Below are 20,734 nucleotides of genomic sequence, written 5' to 3'. Positions count from 1 at the left end.
AGGAATGGGAATTGTAAGGCCAGGCTTACCCAAACAAGCAAGAAGTCAAGGTCCTAGCAACCATCTAGTTTAAATTCCAGTTCACATATTTATTTTCAGAAGGATAATTCTGCCTTAAAGGTAAAAAGTAACTAGATTAAATTTGTGGGCTTTCTTCCATTCTGGGTAATCTTGGATAATATATGTTAGCCGTTGTAAGACATAAAACAAAATCCCCTTAGTTACAGAGTTGCTAGATACCTCTCCTGCTGTAAATTATCAAGATCCATTGATTCTACCATCCACAGAGGGAAAGGGAAGGGGAAGAAGAAAGAAGGAAAAAACAGTTCTCATGCCCTAACCCCAATTTAGGCCCCTTCATTATTCACTTGACTGAACGCAATGCCTTCCACATCGCAGACTGCTGAGCCCAGGCACTGCATTCTTGGCACCTTATTACATGTACTCCAAAGACTGGCAATTTCGAGCAAATTTCTGCTCATACTATATAGGTCTTGGTTTAGCTGTTTTAGAGAGACAGTAAGAGACAAAATAAACAGGTGATAGTAATGTGGTTGGCTGAGTCTATGCTGAGGAAGTAAATGCCAGCTACCTAGTCTGTACTTAAAACAGAATTTTAATTCATTGATAGCCCACTGCTTCAAAGGAAGAAGAAATAGCTCTCAGTAATACATATTACAGCACTACAAGGAAAACAATAAAGAACAAAGAAAAGTAAGAATGCTACCACAGAACTGGCTAGTGATTGCAAATAAGAAATAAAAGAAAACTAGAATTGTCTAAGTGACTGTTTAACCTAATGTCATTGCTTAAACGGTGAAAAGAGGCAAGCCTTCAGGACAGTCTATAAGAAAGACAAATGTGAGGGCATTTCATCAATGGTTCATCAAAGCACTGGAGTCAGCAAGTCCTGGACCTCAATGAAATGCTGGCTCTTCCATTTTTAGCAATGTGGGCCTATACAAGTTATTTAGTTTCTCAAATTCAATTTCCTTATACACAAAACAGAGATAATCCGTATTTCAAAAGTGCAATAACACACACAAAAAGTAAAGTTTCAAACAGTACATAGTGAACATTCAATATAAAAATCACACAATGGGAATCAGGCCTTTTGGCACACGCCTGTAACCTCAGCACCAGAGAGGCTTAGGCAGGAGACCCAGAAGCTTGAGGCCATACAGTGAGACGCTGTCTCAGAGGAAAACACAAAACAAGGCAAGACAAAACACACAATGGTTTCCATAATGAAGTTAATACCAAGTCCACAGAGGAAAAATTTATACAATAGTTTCTATAATGGAGTTAAATTAAGAAGCATCTTCCTGGGAAAATGCCTCAAGGAGACAGTAACACTCAAGCTGAGCCTTAAAGGCTAAATGAGTTTGCCAGGAAAACGGGCTGGCAGAAAAGCATTCCAGAAGATACAGCATACGCAGGAACTCTTAGGGGAAAGACCGCAGGCTCAAGACACAGTAGATCTGTGAGTGAAAGGAAATGTTTCTGAATTGGAAAGTATTCGAGTTTCACTTCTGTGTGTGAAAAGTCCCTTTTAGGGGTGGAAAGATGGCTCAGTGGATAAGAGCACTTGCTGTGCAAGACCAAGAGCCTGCGCTCAGATCCTCTGTACTCATGTAAAAGCCAAGTGTGGCCACATATACCTAGCATCTGCTGGGAACTAGGGAAGAGAGGAGGGGTGCGTGCGTGCGTGCGTGCGTGTAGGACAACAGTATCACTGGGACTTGCTGGCCAGCCAGCTTAGCTGAAAAACCCTGGGGTTCAGTGAGAAACCCTGTCTTGAGGGAATTAGGCAGGCTTCTTCTGGCCTCCATACACGTACACATGGATGAACATACATACCCGCAAATGTGCACATACCTGAACCAGACCCCCCCCCACACACAGTTCTTTTGCACTAGTGAGAGGATAAAATGGATAGGATGGTGGTCCAGGCTTAAAAGGGGGAGAACGTGAAGGACAGGGCCTGGGATGGTAACTGGATGAATAAGCAGTAGCAACTGCCTGATGAAAAGTAGCTCAGAGAAAAGGGGAAGAAGCCAGGTAGATTTGATTATTGCTGGGATGCAGGGGAAAGAACTCTGGGGCAATACTGGAATCTTGGTGCAGGCTAGAAATGCTGATGATAACATGAATACATCATAGGTCCTACAGAGCCAATAGGTTTGAAAGAGAATAAAGTTGGCTTTTGATGTGTTTGATTTATGTGACATCAGTTGAGTGGGCCACCATTTTGATATAAATGGAGATGTTTATCCTTTCCATATGCTTAGCATCAGGTTGGGCAATGGCTTTCTAGTATTTTAATTTTTAAAAATTATTTATTTATGTATACGAATGTTCTTCCTGCATGTACTCCTGCAGGCCAGAAGAGGGCAGCAAGTCCCACCGGAAATGGCTGTGAGCCACCGTGTGGTTGCTGGGAATTGAACTCAGGCCCTCTGGAAGAGCCACCAGTACTCTGAGCCATCTCTCCAGCCCCTGGTTTTTAATTTTATGATGACCCAAACTTGGAAAAGTAAATGGGCTATATGCCCTTCAGACCAGATACCAATCAACTGTATCTACAGAGGGCTAACAGGAAATATTTTAAGTGACAAGTACTCTTGGTCAAAATACTAGGCTTGGCACTGTCGCATGATGTCAACTACAGACCCTCTACCAACAGGCTTGTCCCAGTGACAGTTCTACTTTATTCATAAGAACAGGTGAAATCTGACTACAGTTTGCCAGTTCCTGCTCTAGACTAGCAACAGCACTTTTAACAGTTCATAGAAAATAGTTGCAGCTAAAAAGGAAGAGCTTCACAATATAACCTGAGCCAAAGTGAAACTTGAACCTAGACCTTCTCACTTTTTACTGGCTGCTTTCTCATCGCTGAGGTAGAGCACCTACAGATGCAGTACAGTGGAGGAGGGGTCTGCTCGGATCATATTCAGGAGATGTCCATTAGTGGGAAGGCATGGTGGATGGATATGTGACTGCAATTCCCCACATTCTGGCAGACTAGGAACACAGACAGCTCTGGCTGGAAGTAGGATCAGGCTGCAAAACCTCAAAGCTTTTCCTAGTGGCCTATGTTCACCACTTAGGTCTTAGATCCCAATGGTTCCACAATCTCCCAAAGTAGTACTAGTCTGGGGACCTGGTGCTCAACACATGGGCTGTGAGAGGCCTTCCATATTGAAACCACAACAGATATGACTAGTAACTTTACACAAATAAAATGTGTTGTAAAATAATTATACACAAGATTCATATAATATAAAGTATTATGCCCATTTTCATGATTTATAGAAGAAAATATATATGGACAAGTGTAATATTCCTTTAAAAACCAATATAGATTTCTTTTTTATTGTCATAAAGAGAACTTTGCTGTTTTTTAGGCTGTAAAATCATACAGATTCAGGATCCGTCTTTATGTCTTTGTCAAGTTATTCATTCATTCATTCGATAAATAATGGTTAAGTGGACATATGCTGAGCACTGTTCCGGACATGATTAAAGATTGATATGAGAGTCCCCAGCCCACTGGAGCTACCTTCATCCCTGGACAATCAGCCTGAGTTGTACAAACAAGCTGAGCAAGCCATGGAGAACAAGCCAGTAAGTAGCACTCCTCAATGGTCTCCACTTGAATGAGTTCCTGCCTTGGTTTCCTTTAATGATGGACTATGATCAGAAGTGTAGGCAAAATAAACCCCTTCCTCCCCAAGTTGCTGACCAGAACTAAAGATTCTTAATTCAAAATATCAAATGGCCCAATAGTCTTTTAAGGAGTCTTAAAACTTTCTATTGTCATGATGAAACACTGTAACCATGGCAACTTGTAGAGGAAAGGGTTTGTTTTGAGCTTACAGTTTTAGATGATTAGGGTTAATAGCAATGGGGACTGCCTGGCAGCAGACATAGCAGCTGGAGTAGCCATTGATGTGGGGCCTTATCTGCAGATGGAGGAGCAGCTCCCTCCTGGTAAGCTGAGTGCTTAGACTCCTCTTGCTGATAACAATGCACCAGACCCAAATGTGTTAAAAGACTAGTTCCTTGCAGACCCTAACCCACACAAAAGGTGTCAAAAGCTGGCTCTTTGAAGAAAAACATATCAAAGGTGCCCTGGAGACAAGCCCCTGGAAGTGTCCAGGGAGTGTCTCCTGCCACTCAGGTGCCCTTGGTTTAAAAACCCAGAGGTTGGAGGTTTGGGGTGCACTCTCTACTCTCCACACTCTCCATTTCTCCCTCTGTAGCTCCCTGTCTGTCTGTCTGTCTTTCTATCACTAACTTAGTGAATTAAAATCTAGCTCTTTGACTCTTGACTGCCTTTCTTTTGATAAAGTGCGGTTGGTTACCTGGCTTTTCACAAATCAGAGGCTCCCTTTCCCCGCGGGAAGGAGGCAGATTCCCACTGTCTCAACTCAGGCTGAGCATGGCTACCCTGCACTCCCTCCCTGCCCAGAAGGCTTTCTTCATGACCAGTTCTCAGGTCAGAGCCTTCTTCAGCTAGCCTCCAGAAGGCTGAAGAAAATTCTGTGACTAGATTCTCAGCCCAGCCTCCACACATCTCAAAAAGCAAACATGAAGCAAAATGAGTGCACTGGAAATGACACATGACTTTTGAAACCTCCAAGCTCGCCCCAGTGACATTATTTCTCCAGCAAGGCAATACCTCCTAAACATAGCCAGTGTCACCAACTGAGGACCAACTATGGGGGGGGGGGGCATATTATTCAGACTACCACAGTGGCTCAAAGTAGTAAGACGGGAAGTATTCAGGAGAAAAAAAGTTAGGAGCCAGATACAGTGGTCACATCTTAAATCCCAACACTCACGAGGCAGAACCAAGTGGATCTCTTATGAGCAAAAGGCTAGCCTGTCCTACATAACGCAGCGGTTCTCAACCTTCTTAATGCTGCGACCCTTTAATATAGTTCCTCACCCAGCCATAAAATTATTTTCGCTTCTACTTCATAACTGTAATTTTGCTAGTTATGAGTCATATGCATATATTTGATATGCAGAATATCTCCAATGTGACCCAAAGGGGTCTCAAACCACAGATTGAGAATTGCTGACCTAGAGTATACCAGGCCACCCAGAATGTCAGAGTGATGCCCTGTCTCAAAACCAAACAGGTGTACTGGAGAGATGGCTCAGTGATTAAGAGCACTGCTGTGCAGCCGGGCGTGGTGGCGCACGCCTTTAATCACAGCACTCGGGAGGCAGAGGCAGGCGGATCGCTGTGAGTTCCAGGCCAGCCTGGTCTACAAAGTGAGTCCAGGACAGCCAAGGCTACACAGAGAAACCCGGTCTCGAAAAACCAAAATAAATAAATAAATAAATAAATAAATAAATAAATAAATAAATGTTAGCCTCTGTAGATTTTGACATCTACAAAATACTATACAGACCAAGGCACAATAAATGGCTATTTAAGAACAAACTCTGAAAATTACACATTTTTTAAAAAAGGAAATAAAGAAGATCTAAGAAATTAAATGACAGGCTCTGCTTATGGACAAAAGATACTTTGCTAGGATGGTAATAAAGCACAATTTGATCCAGATTAAGCAATCTCTACACAAATTCAAGCTGACATTTTCTTATAAATTGGTAAACTGATCCCAATTCATATGGAAATCCAACCAGAACAGGTAAAACAATCCTAAAAAATAATAATTTCAGCCAGGCAGTGGGGCAGAGGCACACGAATCTCTGTGAGTTCGAGGCCAGGCCAGTCTACAGAGTGAGTTCCAGGACAGCCAGGGCTACACAGAGAAATCCTATCTCAAAAAAAAGAAAAAAAAGAAAAAAGAAAAGAAAAAAAAAAGAAAAAAAAGAAAAGAAAAAGAAAATGAAAGAATAAAACAGGACTGAAACTTAGAACTAAACCACCACGCTCCTGGTCAACAGTCATTTTATCCTGCCAAGATGTCACAAAATTCAATAAAAGAAAGAACTTCCTTTTGATAAGCAGTGGTGGAACAACTAGAAACCTGCATGCTAGAAAATCTAATTAGCTAGCCATCTCATAGAATGAACAAGCTAATTCAAATATACTGCAGGTCTAAGTCCAGGACATTAAAGTAAAGCTGTAGCGTTACATTGTCCCCTTCAGCGTTAGCCATGCAGCTCAACGGTAGCATGCACTCAAAGCCACAAACAAACAAACAAACACCTAAACCTTTACTTTGGGTTAGGTAACAGTTTCTTAGACACAACATCAAAGTATAAAACAAGGAAAAATAGGTATTGTGGACTTTATTAATTAAATCGAAAATTAATTTTTTGAGGGAGTTTAAGACACGGTTTCTCTGTGTAGCTCTGGCTGTCTTGGAACTAGCTTGGTAGACCAGGCTGGCCTCAAACTCAGAGATCCACCTGCCTCTGCCTCCCAAGCACTGGGTTTATAGGCAAGGGCCACTGTAGGGAGAAAATATTATGTGAATATGTTTTTGCTTTAACCCCAAATATGGGATATGGGGCTCCTTCAGATTGTCCACAGCAGCTAACTATGATTTGTCTCCTGTTGTGGTAGGGGTGTGATTTTGCCAGTCGCAGATAGTGAATGTTTGGAATTCTGGGGACTCTTGAGAGGCACAGCAACTGCTACTTGCCCTGCTGCTGTTTGCTGTGACTGGAGATATTCCGATGACAAAGATCAAACTTGCCACAAGGACCTTGCTGCCCCTGACTAGCAGGAAGTAGTCTAGCAATACTGATGCTCTCTTTCCCTTCTAATCTTCTTTCTCTCCTACCTAGTGTTGGGGGATTAGAAGAGAAGGGGGTGTAGGGAGGTAGGAAAAAGAACCCAATAAAGCAGCCAAAGTCTGGCTATACACCACCACCATCTGGCTTTAAAATTAACTTTTAATGTATCACAGAGAACTATCAATAAAGCAGAAAGACACACCCCCGCAAAAATGGAACTCAAATCATTTCCTATTTCTGGAACAGTTCTAGTATATGATACACATAAAGAATTATACAAAAAGAGAGATGGCTCAGTGGTTAAGAGCACTGTCCACTCTTCTGAAGGACCCAGGTTCAACTCCTAGCACCCACGTGGCAGCTAACAACTGTCTATAACTCCAGTTCCAGGTGATCAGACACCCTCACACCAATACACATAAAATAAAATTAAATTAATTATTAAAAAAAAAAAAAAAAGAAATACACAACTCTAGCCAGGTAGTGGTGGCGCACGTCTTTAATTCCAGCACTCGGGAGGCAGAGGCAGGTGGATCTCCGTGAGTTCAGGGGCATCCTGGTTTACAGAGTGAGTTCCAGGAAAGGCAGGGCTAAAAACCAGAGAACCCCGTCTCGAAAGGCCCAAAACAAACTGCACCATAGAGCTAAAGAGTCTTATAAAACCCTCTCATGTGTACTTTCACATCTTACAAAGCCTGGGAGCAATTCAGAGTCAATTATTTAAGACATAACTTATTCAGAATATTAAAGTCTGTTAGTAAGAAAGCCAAGACTAGAATATAAGATACTTCTACCTCAGTTGTCAGAACATTAAAAACAAAACACAGGGGGCTGGAGAGATGGCTCAGAGGTTAAGAGCACTGCCAGCTCTTCTAAAGGTCCTGAGTTAAATTCCCAGCACCCACATGATGGCTTACAACCATCTACAATGAAATCTAGCGCCCTCTTCTGGCCTGCAGGTGTTACATGCAGGCATAACACTGTATACATAATAAATAAATAAAACTTTAAAACAAAAACAAAACACAGAAAATAATATCTTTTAGCCAAGTTGCAATCTCAGCATTCTCAAGGAATGCACATTAAAGACAAACCTAGACTACAAAGTGAGACACTGTCTCAAAAAGAAACAAAAACTTTAATATAAACAGATACTACCACTCCTTACAATTATTTTCAATCGTTAAACCAAACCCTTCATTAATTAATCACTTTGCAGAAGGCACAGTGAATGATTTCACCGGTATTTTGAAAAACACTTGGAATAGGTAAAAATTTATCACTCTCAGACAGATTAATGTTTTTAGCAATTTAATTAAAAATGACCTACTTTTGCTTTTAGAAAATTGTTATATAAAATCTTAGAAATGCTAAGCCAACTTTACAGCACTTTATTTTGTATTTTGACATGTTGAAAATTAATTATTGTATATGTATAAACGCACACACACTACAAGGGGCCTGCAGCTAGCTTACATAGAAGATGAGGCTGAAATCCTGTGATCTTCATGTCCTGTTCTGGAAAGGCTGGGGCGCGCAGGCTGGGGCAGTGCTAGTAGTCAAACCCAGGGCCCTGATACACTAGGCCAGGACTCTCCCCACTGATCCCCATTCCCAGCTGAATATATTTTATGTTCATTTCTTCAGAAGTTAGACAGCCTTTGAATCTAGAGTTGGAAGACTATGGTTCTTCCCTCACTGATTGTGGTGAGAATTTTGAGTGTTTTTGCCAACAGAGGATGATGGAAGTGACCTTTCCAATTTCTAATCTGATGAACACTGAACTGATTAAAATCACTGTCTGTATCACTTAGTTTGGAGTGTTATATAATACCACAAAGATAACCTAAATAGTATACATGGCATTTATTATGAAAACAAGGGTTCTTATCTATGATGAACCCCCCCTTTCACAGCACATTATAATCATATACACCCCTTCCTGCATATCCCCCAAAAAGAATAGTAATAATATTTAAAAACAAGAAAAAAATTTTCAATTGGGTTTTATAACCTAATACTCTAGTGCAGTGGCTCTCAACGTTTCTAATACTGAGATCCTTTAATACAGTTCCTCATGTCGTGGTGACCCCCCAAACCATAAAATTACTTTCATTGCTACTTCATACTGTCAATTTGCTAGTTATTTATCACAATGTAAATATCTGATATGCCATAGCCAAAGGGGTCATGACCCAAAGTTGAGAACCACTGCTCTAGTTAGTATGCTCACACATACATGCCCAATGTTGTCTCCCAATACAAACCTACACAGAGTAACAACACGGAGTGAAGTCATATTCTGTAACTCTAATAAATTATTTTTAAAGTATATTACTAAACGCAAATATCAGTTCATATTAGACAAGAAGGAATTTCAGTGGCAGAAAAGGCTGCAATTACCTTGATCAAGTATTTTTCCCATCTGTCTGCTGTAACGGATTTGCCAATCTTCCTCATCAGCTTCAAGTGGAGCTCCACCAATTCTTTTGGTACTTGAAAGGAAGGGAAAACTACTGTTAGTCAGCAAAACAAAATTATCTGTAGGCATTAAAAATTCTATAACAAACAAACAGCTTCCTCCAGCCCTGAATACTTTCTCAAAACACAGAATGCTGATTCTGTCTACATCCCCGAATCCTAAAAGCCTGAACTAGAGTGAAAAGTGACTAAATTAAATTTTTTTATGTGTTTCTCATGTAATACATTTGGATTCCAGACCAAGATATACATTCATACAATGAGGAAGCAATTAAGGATACACATCTTAGGTTGGTGGAGATTTTGGTAACTGGTCTAAAGGTGTCCAAACTTTCTAACAAAACAAAAAACCTGTTCTTGGAATCTAACTCGTATCTGACGAGCTAAACTTCTATCCTATGGATTCCTACCTGTTAGTCTTCACAGACAAAACACCAAACAAACAGCGGTACTCATCTCTGAAAGCACTAGCCCCCTCTCTGGACAGGTCTAACCATCAGACGGGTATCTGTAAGAGGAATTCTACTTTCCTACAACTTCCTCATATTCTCTGGCTTAAGAGATAATAATTTTAATTCCCCTTCATTAGAAACTTCAAAGGATTGCTCTATCTTCCCTCCGGTTCTCAGTTATCACCGCAAACAAGTAGAGTCCCTCTAAATATCCCTTAGGTAGGATCTTACTGTTTGTAAATTATATTAATCAGACCTAAGGGAACACATGCCTGCCAAATTTTGTGTTTCCCAAGTCTCACTAGTAACCTAAAATAAATTACAGGTACCCTATCTACATTTTCCCCATAATCAGCTTATATCTACATAATATATGTATTATATATAAATTATATATTATATATAAAAATACATATTATGTTGTGCTGTATATTATATTATATACATATTTTGTTTGTTTGCTTTTTGAGTAGGGTTTCTCTGTGTAGTTTTGGCTGTCCTGGACTCACTCTGTAGACCAGGATGGCCTCGAACTCACAGAGATCCTCCTGCTTTTGCCTCTCTGAGTGCTGGGATTACAGGCATGAAGCAACACATCTGGCTCCATAATCAAATATATTAAGAAAATGCTAGACCAAAAAAATGGCTCTTTTATAGTAGGCCTTCTGTAAGTATTTGTTAATTGCTCTGTGGGGATCAGGAACCCAGGGAAGGGGGGTGAGTGGTGATGGAGCCCACGCAAGATCCCGGGAATCGGACTCTGGAGACCAGACTCAAGGTGCAGACCTAACTTCGTTATGCAGTGTATGAGCCTTTTTAAGACTGAAGGGCCATCAGGCCACCCCATGCTAGCCTCAAACACCAACAGCAATCAAGTTTGTGGAGCTATAAGTGTGTGTGTGTGTGTGTGTGTGTGTGTGTGTGTGTGTGTGTGTGTGTGTGTGTGTGTGTGTTCACCTCAAGAGACTTCCCTCAGATCCACCTTGAGACTTCACTGGTGTGCTAGGAGACCCTAGTACATCAACACTGTGTGCAGTGGATCAGGACTTTTGAGGCGTCTTAGGAGTTGCTGATGTTTCATTCGCTGTTCTCTGTGGGCCTCCAGAAGGCTGTGGCAACACTCCCCACACTGCCCTTATGGCGTACCACAAGTACCTGAGACAGAGATTACAATACGACCTGCAGTGCTCTCCAATATATTTGATCTGATACAGTGCTGGATACAAATGCTGCCCAGGCCAGTCTAAGATTGGGAAACAGTGGCCCAATTTTCTATAGTCCTTAATTCTCTCTAGGGGCTTTATTCTGAAACTACTTCTAAGTTGAGACAACTTGAAAGTATAACATTCACTCATTCAACATTTTGTTGTTTGTTTGTTTTGTCTTGGTTTTTTTTTTTTTTTTTTTTTTTTTCGAGACAGGGTTTCTTGTCTTGGTTTTTTGAGACAGGGTTTCTCTGTGTCACCCTGGCTGTCCTGGACTGGCTTTGTAGACCAGGCTGGCCTCGAACTCACAGAGATCCACCTGCCTCTGCCTCCCAAGTGCTGGGATTAAAGGCGTGCGCCACCACTGCCTGGCTCATTCAACAATTTTTGAGAGTCTATTACCAGCAAGTGAAAAATAGGCCTTGTCCTTGGTGAACCTACATGAATGAGTCTTTCCATGGATGGGCTGATCACAAATAAATAGTCAATTATTCTAATCTAAAGTATAGGATAGAGTAGGGAATTTCATATAGAAACAAGAGTAGATGTAAATGGCTAAAAACAAAACAGCGAACAATGGCTATGGAACTTCAGATGGGGCTTTTCCATAAAGACAGCCTCACAAAGCCAGCTAAGAAACCTGATTTTGGTTACAAGCTGAAGCAGGAAACTGCTCTGTATTTTAGAAATATCTCAATGTCTAAATTAAAGGAAACTAGATTTTAAAATAAAAGCTTTTATTTGCCTGCTTTAAGAGGCAGAGTACAGGGCAAAAATTTGAAGTAAACTCAGGAAAATATCCACAAAGATGAGACTAGCCTGAACTGCTAGGGGAAGCAGACATAGCAGTGAGCAGAACTAAGACCTTTTTTAGGAAATAAGATCAACACAGTGTTGATTTTGCGAGTGCAGTGACTGAGTCAGGAAAGCCTGAGTGGGGCTTAGGTAACCCTAGAGGCCAGAGACAAACCAGCTCAAAATAAACAAACCCAAAACAGGCTCGATTCTAGTTCCTTCATTCTATGTAAGAGGTCAGGTCCTTTAGCAGTGAACCTTGCCTTTCTAACCTGTATTAAAAGACTGCTAATCTCTTAGAGATTTGAAATAGAAATATACTATACAGAATTAAAACACTTTTGATTTTATTTTTGTCATAATTTGGAAACTAAGAACACACTGAATTCTTCTGTTTTCCAAACACACAAAGTTCACGGTTCCCCTCACTACATCTCAAGCCTGCTACCTCCCAAACTCAGTTTACTACACCTCAGGCTTGCAACCTTCAAGTTTTTCTAGGATATAGAGATGGCTATCCCTTCTCATTTTAGGAAAAAAAAAAAAAAAAATCACTAAAGATTGTCAGTCTATACCAAAACCAACATCCCAACTTAGTAGTTGGTAAGTATACTTATAGCTAGAAAATACTTACATTAAACTCACTTAAAAATTTGCTTTTGTCTCAAAAGTCTTGATAATTTGTTTCAATTTAACTCCCAACCCCTTTCTCTTACATCTATACTGAAATCCTGGACAGAAATCACTCTGGTCTGTTCACTGCTCTCTAAACCTATCCTAGCCTGGTGCCTGAGAGTGCCTTGTGAAAGCCTTCCAGCTAAACCTACCCTAGCCTGGTGCCCGTGGGCGCCTTGTGAAAGCCCTCCTAGAACCCCTATTCAGATCCAGCCAATGGACAGCATTCTCCAGTTATGTGGAAAGCAGGGATTGACCCTGACATGAACTCTGGTGCCCCCTATTTGACCACTTCTTCTTGGTGGGGAGGCCTGGTGGCACTCAGAGGAAGGTAAGCAGGCTACCAGGATGAGACCTGATAGGCTGTGATCATATGGTGGGGGTGGAGGTCCCCTTCTGTCACAGACCTAGGGGAGGGGAAAGGGTGAAAGAGGGAGGGAGGGGAACAGGAAGATACAAGTGAGGAGATAAAAATTGAGATGTAATCTGAATAAATTATTTAAAGAAAACAGGGCTGGGAGATAGCTTATGTGAAACTCTGGCTCTCTATGCTTAGCAACCCCCAAAATTAGCTTGATAATTATTAAGACTGCCATACTGTGACACTGAACATTCTGTAAAGCAGATGTTTATTTAATAGAGCACTGTAGAATCATGGCATGTTCTATATCTGCAAGTTCCAAAACAGCAGCCATGCAGTCACACATGGCTATGGAATACCTGACATGTGGCTAATGAAAGCAAGGAACTAAGCTATTTTTAAAATTATTATTATGTGTACCTGTATGTGTCTGTGTGGGGTACGTATATGTGAGTGTAAGTGCCCATAAAGGCCAGAGTCACTGGGGCTTGAGTTGCAGGCAGTTGTGAGCCAGCCAACATGGCTCCTGAAAACTGAACTCCAGTTCATTGCAAGAGCAACACGATCTCACAGTTGCTGAGCATCTCTCCAGAACCAGAACTAAGTTTTGTAATTTTATTCTTTCAAAACTTTTAAAAGTATGTATTACTGGTGTGTGTTGTGTGTGTTGTGTGTGTGTGTGTGTGTGTGTGTGCGTGTGTGGACACATTAGGGGTTGTGCGACAAAACGTGTGAAGGTCAAAGGACAACTTACCAGAGTCAGGCTTTTCATTTCACCATGTGGTTAATGGGGATCAAACTCAGGTTATCAGGCTTGACAGCAAGCATGTGTCTCTGCTGAGCCATTTTGCCAGCCCTTATTCTATTAATTCTTAATTAAATAAATATGGGTAGGACAACTGTAAAATATCAACTCTATTTATTTATTCATTTTTACTTATTTGAATTTTTTAAAGACAAGGTCTTTATTTACATATCTCTGGCTGTCCTGGAACTCGTGTAGACCAGGCTAACCTCAAATTCACAGAGATCAGCCTGCCCTTGACTCTTGAGTGCTAGAGTTGTATGCCTCTACGCCAGGCTAAAAGAACCAAGTATAGTCTTAAATCACACGATCACTTTCTTTTTTAAAAGATTTATTTATTATGTATACAATGTTTGGCCAGAAGAGGGCACCAGATCTCATTATAGATGGTTATGAGCCACTATGTAGTTGCTGGGAATTGAACTGAGGGCTCTTTGGAAGAGCAGGCAGTGCTCTTAACCTCTGAGCCATCTCTCCAGTCCCCTACATGATCATTTTCTATAAATTGACAAGCTCTAATTTTATTCAGTTGTCTACTACATTTTCTAAATAACCTAATTTCCACAACATTAGTCATTAACTTTGTTTTAACAATTTACTAACTTCAAGTCATTCTTCTCTGAAAAGCATAGATTTCTGTCCCAACTGAACTAAGCTCTCTAGGTCAGATCCCTTTCCTTCACAGGCCACAGGAGGAGATTCTAAAGCACAAAGAAAAGGCTCAGGGTACAGTCGTGAAGATCCTGCCAAAGGACAGGGGCATGGAGCAGAGGTGCAGCAACCCCAGACTGTCCAGCTGGTCCAATACAAAAGATACGCACACTGACACTTTTCTAAGCTTCTATCGTGGAGTCTTTAAAATGTCACTGTTTCTGCAAGTCTAGTCTTCAACTCTTACTTAAATGCTGCTTTTTGGATGTTATAAGCTTCAGCAGCTCATGATGCCTGATCTCTTCCTCAATCCTTTAAACGTCTGCTATCTAATTTCCCCTGCCACATCTATGAGCAGCTGCTTTATCTTGGTCACAGCCGAGAGAACACTGATTTCAGACCCAGTGATTGGAAGACAAGCTCACAAGAAGCTTTGCTTACTGCCCAGTTCTTAGAAACTGTTGGGGAGCAGAGTTTTAGAAATCAGACTGGAAAAAAAAAGAAAGAAAGAAAGAAAGAAAGAAAGAAAGAAAGAAAGAAAGAAAGAAAGAAAGAAAGAAAGGGAAAAAGAAAAAGAAACCAGACTGATCCCCTCAGGCCACTTGACCCTTGAAATCACTATCATGTATTCATACACCTTACCTTCAAAGAGTTCATTTAACCAATCATCATAGTTTTCTAAAAAGCAAAGAAACGGCTTAAAACTGAATTGTATGTACAGTGTTTAAGAGACAGAGATTCTTGGGAAGTATAACATAAGCAAATACACTAACTTGTTAGCATTTCTAACTAATATATCCGAGACCAGCCCTGAGACGGGCGGGGGAGTAGGAGTCTTTCTACTCCACCTCCTTTTCAGAGCCCATTCTGAAGGGAATAGCTGTTCTCACATAGGTAAAGAAACACACCCAAAATAGCTTGGAGGCTATCAAATTCAAAAGTAGGAAATGTATTGGAGGCAGAGGCAGGTGGATCTCTGTGAGTTCGAGGCCAGCCTGGTCTACAAAGCGAGTCCAGGATAGCCAGGGCTACACAGAGAAACCCTGTCTCAAAAAAACAAAGGGAGGGGGGAGTTTGAAATGTATCTACTACAAACAAGGCAAGGAAAAAAAAAAAGCATGTACAAAAGTCTCAGACAATCAAAAGCATCTGCTGTTCCCAGAAGATGCAGCGATGCTCACGTTCAATGCCTGTACCTTGAAAACAAAGGGTACTGGAGAAGCAAGCAAAACTCAAATTAATAAAGCTTTTGAGACAGTTTTAAAGGTTTGGATTTATTTATAACCAGCTAAATTTAGATTTTATTCTAAGTGTTTAAAAGTCCACAGGAAGAATAGGAGGAAAGTTCCCTGGTCTTAACTTCTTACAAGAGTGATCTCTATCCAGGATCAACTTTAAAATATTCTAGGAGCAGCCGGGCATGGTGGCGCACGCTTTTAATCCCAGCACTCGGGAGGCAGAGGCAGGTGGATCGCTGTGAGTTCGAGGCCAGCCTGGTCTACAAAGTGAGTCCAGGATGGCCAAGGCTACACAGAGAAACCCTGTCTCAAAAAACCAAAAAAAAAAAAAAAAAAAAAAAAACCAAAAAAATTCTAGGAGCAGCGACCTGGGCAAGACAGAGTCACAGATGAAGCAAAATTGCAAAGGCTGGGTGATAGGTCCAGAAAAATCCACCATACAAACAGATGCTTTATTATTCTACGTGTATGTGTGTTTGTCTTGGTGTGTTTGCATGGACCACATGCATGCAGAAGCCTGAGGAGGCCACAGGAGGTCATCACATCCCTGAATAATTGGAATTATAGGAGGGTGTGGCACATCATGTGGATGCTGGGACCTGAACCAGGTGCTCTGCAAGAGCACTAACCACTGAACTACTGAGCCCCTATCCAGCCCACCATTGCTGCTTTTGTCCTGTTCAACATTTTCCTCTACTTTAAAGATACATGGGATGGTTAAAACCTCTTATATGAACAAATAAAACTAAAAGTCATTGCTACCTTTAAGCAGGAGACAAGACGCGACACTTGAACTAAATATGGAGTTGTAGAGATCAGGAGAAGTACACCAAGGAAAACTGTAAAAATATGGAGGTTTTCTAAATTTCTAAATTTTTTTTATACCAACACCTTCAATCCTACTCCAAAGAACTAACTACTTTATACATGTCCTGTAATATCTATGTTATCCTTTTTATTCTTGAGACAAGGTCTCACTTTGTGACCTGACAATATTGTCATCATGCCTGGCTCTCAAGATTCTTTCAAAACAACCACCAAATCCCTGAACGAAGCTAGGGAACTAGTTCAGTTAGTAGAGAATGTGCCCAGCAATAACAAGGTCCTGGATTCACAACCCAGCACAGCATAAAAGCTGGGTATGGAGGCACCGATCTCCAGTCCCAGCGCTTAGGCGGTGAGGGAAGGAGAATTGGAAGTTCAGATTCGTCCCTCAGCTCCTGCCTCAAAAAAATAAGACAACCACAATACCACTATTACAACCTTAAGTTAATAATTAGCCAATACGATAGAACTTCTACTTGAGGAAATAATTCTGAAAATGCTCTAAATCTTACCTCTCCCTTGGAAGCAGAAGCTGTCAGCACGCACAGCCCTTCTCCCCTCAGTAGCTAGGGTTCCAATGCAAGTGTGTTCAAGCCTTTGCCTGGGTATTGACTTTCCTAGTGACACACCTGGGGCTTAACCGTTCCCGGAGCCAGGCCCCAGCCAGAAACTGATGGACAAATCTGAGCTGCATCAACAGTTTCCTGTAGCTCACAGAGAACACTCAGCTGCAGGTGCCCACAGAACTTACTGGATAAGGCATCTTCTACTGGCTCTGACTCTGCCCTCCCCTTACCAGAATTTCATGAGTCTGACTTCTCAACTACTTCCACTCATATTATTTCCTCAAGGTCTGCTTCCTGGGAATTCAGCATAACTTGTTTATTCCACCAATTTTAAAAAATTATTTTACAAATATGCTCCATGATTTGATATGCAAGGATGGCCCAAAAGATATCTAAAGATACCAGCTTAAAGAGGCCTTCCAGAGCCAGCCGAGGTGGTGCATGCCGTTAGTCCCAGCACTTGAGAGGCAGAGGCTGGTGGGTCTCTGTGAGTTCGATGCCAGCCTGGTCTTCAAAGTGAGTGCAGGACAGCCAAGGCTACACAGAGAAACCTTGTCTTGAAACAAACAAACAAACAAACAAACAAACAGAAAGAACCCTTCTAGACCAGAGAATTAAGAGCTCAGCAGTTAAGAGCACTAGCTGCTATTCCAGAGGACCCAGGCAGCTTTGAGTCTCATCAGCCACAGGCAAGTCACAACTGTCTAGAACTCCAGTTTCCAAGGAATGCACCTTATTCTCACCTCCATGACAGCGAGCTCAAACACAGGTCCGCATACATGCACACAAGCAAACATTCATACACAGTAAATAATTTTTAAAAGAATCTTCCTCCAGAGACTTGTTTTTTAAACAGGCTGAAAGGATGACTCAGTGAGTAAAGACCCTGCTAGCTACCGAGCATTAAGACCTGAGTGCAATCACTAGCAAGGAGAAAACCAACTCCAGAGTCTCCTCATGATGCCATGTTGTGATGTGTGCATGCACACAGTCAGTCAATAATAAACAAAAAAAATTTTTTTTTATTCAAACAGTTTAAGTTGAAAACATTAATAATTCTCATCCTTGCTCTTCTCATTTGTTGGTCTAAATACTTAACTTTTTTTGGTTTTTTGAGACAGGATTTCTCTGTGTAGACCTTCGTTGTCCTGGACTCACTTTGTAGACCAGGCTGTCCTCGAACTCACAGTGACCCACCTGTCTCTGCTTCCCAGGTGCTGGGATTAACTGTGTGCGCCACCACCGCCTGGCTCTTTTTTTTTTTTTAAAGATTACTTGAGCTTTTTTTCTGTACATATATACTATTTTATTTTTGTACATATACATTTATATTATTACACATATATACGTTAGATTACCTATGGCAAGAAGAGCTGGGACGCAACCAGGAAGTATTATAATACTTAACTCTTATATACATAAAATTTAATTGCCCTAACTGAAAGTAAGACAGCAGTTGAGAGTGATGCAGCTCAGTGACAGCAGCCCTACCTAGCATGCTTTAAGCCAACTATTTGCCTTCTGGCAGACATGCACATTCAGAAAGACAACCACATGACAGGGCCCACTGGTTCAGCCTCCCACATTGCAAAAGAAAACATAGTCTTCTAGGTAACTTACTAAAAGTGGGTCTCTTGAAGAACCACAACATTTTCAGAGACTTTCAATTATGAGTGAATGAATTTTTGGACTGCTATTTGTTTCAAACAACACAAGAGCACCAAATACGTAAATGTTTTTAAATACCCATTTATTGACTAACAGGCTAATACTATTGTTCTCAAGTCCTATTCAAGGGACATGTGCTCGCCCAGTCTTATTCTCAGGGAGCTTTCTACCTGACACTTCCACTTTCTCACTCGTCCATCTGCTCTCGACCCACCGTGATGGAGCTCACAATTCGAGCAGTGTGTACTGTGCTATGCTGTCAACCAGTTCAGGTGTCTCCTCCTGGCATCTTTTTCTTTTTGAATTCCTTCAGATGCCTACTGTTTCTACTGTTTCCTTGAAAGCAAATTCTATTTTAGACTCTGCTTGTGTCCCCTAGACTATTGCCTTTTTGGCCCCTTTGCTTCAGTCTCTAATGTGCCTGTACTAGATGAAGAATGTTACGGTAAGAGATTGGCAGAGAGAACTCACACAGCGTTCCCTCTCCTCCTATAACCAGAAATTCAGAGTAATGACTTGCTAGTTAACTTAACAACTCAGAAAAACATGTCATCTTAAACTTCCTGGAACTCCCAAATACCCTTCCTGTTTCTAGCACGCTTGGCTGCACTGCCTCCTTCATCCCAGGCATCTCATCTCGTTCTCACGGTTAGATCACTTAGTGCCCCTTAGAAAATAGTTCCTTTGTGTCACTTTTTGCATCAAAAGGTGCCAAAACCTGGTGATTAGATGTACTAGGCCTGCTTTCAGCACCTGGGACAGTGCTTACCAATACAATACACTGTCACTTAAAAAAAAATTTTTTTTAATATTGCTGGATGATACTGTAAGCTGTCTATGTTGGGGCAATAGCTTTTGCCATGTCCACTTTAGAGAGAGTATTAAAACACAGTTATACTCAGGAACTGTGCATATTCAGCTGTCAAGGGTTAGTTACTCTATTTCACAGCTCTGCTGTTAGTGAAAAACCATGGAAATTATCCTTTCTTCCTGACAAGTTCACTTCTGGAAGTAGAAAGTATTCTCATTTCCCTTTCTAAACACTCCATTTTTCTTTCCTTTTTTCTTGCAGCGTTTGTTAGAGATTGAATTCAGGGCTTTGCACACGTAGCTTTCTTTTTTCTTCTCTTTCTCTCCCCCCCCATTTATTTGTTTGTTATTTATTTATTGAGACAGGGCTTCTCTGTGTAACATGCCTGGCTGTCTTGGACTCGCTTTGTAAACCAGGCTGGCCTTGAACTCACAGAAACCCACCTGCCTCTACTGGGATTGTGTTGTAAGGCTATTTCCAGCCATGAACTCATGCACACTCCCTGGCTTTATTACAGAAGGGAACAAGCAGGCTGATGCATTAACCATCCCTATTTTTACTTCTCCAGAAGAAAACTAGGAAGGGACAGACAGGCCACTGAAACACTGTGGTTCCCTCAGCTGCTCTAGCCCCAGGCCGCCAAGGACAATGAGATAATGGAAGTCACCAGAGAGACACAAACCTCTAGCAGAAGGACAAAAGGAGATCTTGGTCACATCACCAAAAGTGAAGTCTGCCCACCTAGGGCCAAGTTAAGGCCCTATGCGACAAGAGAGAAGTTACTTTAACTATTGTCTCTATTTATGACTGGACCATGGGACTGTAACAGACTCATTCATTCATATGAAGACGGAATCGCATTTAATTTTTCCTTGGGATTTAAATCACTTTCCATCTGTATAGGACATAACATTTGTACTCACGTTAAGAGTCAAATATGGGCTTAATTCTACACGATACCAGAACTACTACTCATGTGGGTCTCTTTTCAAACTATTCTCTGGATTTTTCTGATCAATGTAATAATATAGTGTAGGCACCTTTTTATCATTTTATTTATTGGGATTTATTTTATACGGTTACTGTATTGGGGATTCTTTTATCTCTTCCTCCCTTCTCCACCCCTTATCCCTCCTAATACCTTCCAACATCCCAACACCAGATAGGAGAGAAAGGAAGTCAGTGGGGAGAAGCGACGTCGGTTTCTTTAGTACTCCCAGCTGGTTAGGGTCATCAGGTTCCTTGGGGCAATACCAATCTCAGCTGTCAGCATATCTAGCAGTCCAGCAAACCAGCAACAGCTGCCTTCTACTTTCTCAGAATTGTTTTTGTCTCAGTGTTCTGGCATTTATACCCTCTCAGAGTCTTCAGAATTAAACTACCGGCAGTTGGCAAAGAGCACGTCCCTCTCTGAGCTCACACCAGGCAATCATAGTTAACAGCTATGGACAAACTAAAAGCAGCCCTATGCTCCA

The 20,734-nt window shown here is 41.3% G+C and overlaps 1 protein-coding gene across 1 annotated transcript in view; it reads right to left on the bottom strand.

Annotated features, from left to right (window-relative positions):
- The window catches only part of Rsf1 (remodeling and spacing factor 1), a 114,070-nt gene that overhangs the window by 77,939 nt on the left and 15,397 nt on the right, over positions 1 to 20,734 (bottom strand). Inside the window, exon 2 of the mRNA XM_051148975.1 lies at positions 9,130 to 9,221. Coding sequence (XP_051004932.1) covers positions 9,130 to 9,221 — 92 coding nt within the window. The remainder of the gene's footprint in view (positions 1 to 9,129; positions 9,222 to 20,734) is intronic.

Source organism: Acomys russatus, chromosome 7, assembly GCF_903995435.1.
Source record: "Acomys russatus chromosome 7, mAcoRus1.1, whole genome shotgun sequence".
Taxonomy (NCBI): domain Eukaryota; kingdom Metazoa; phylum Chordata; class Mammalia; order Rodentia; family Muridae; genus Acomys; species Acomys russatus.
The sequence above is the reverse complement of the archived record's forward strand: the minus strand, read 5'-3'. Positions and strand labels throughout refer to the sequence as shown.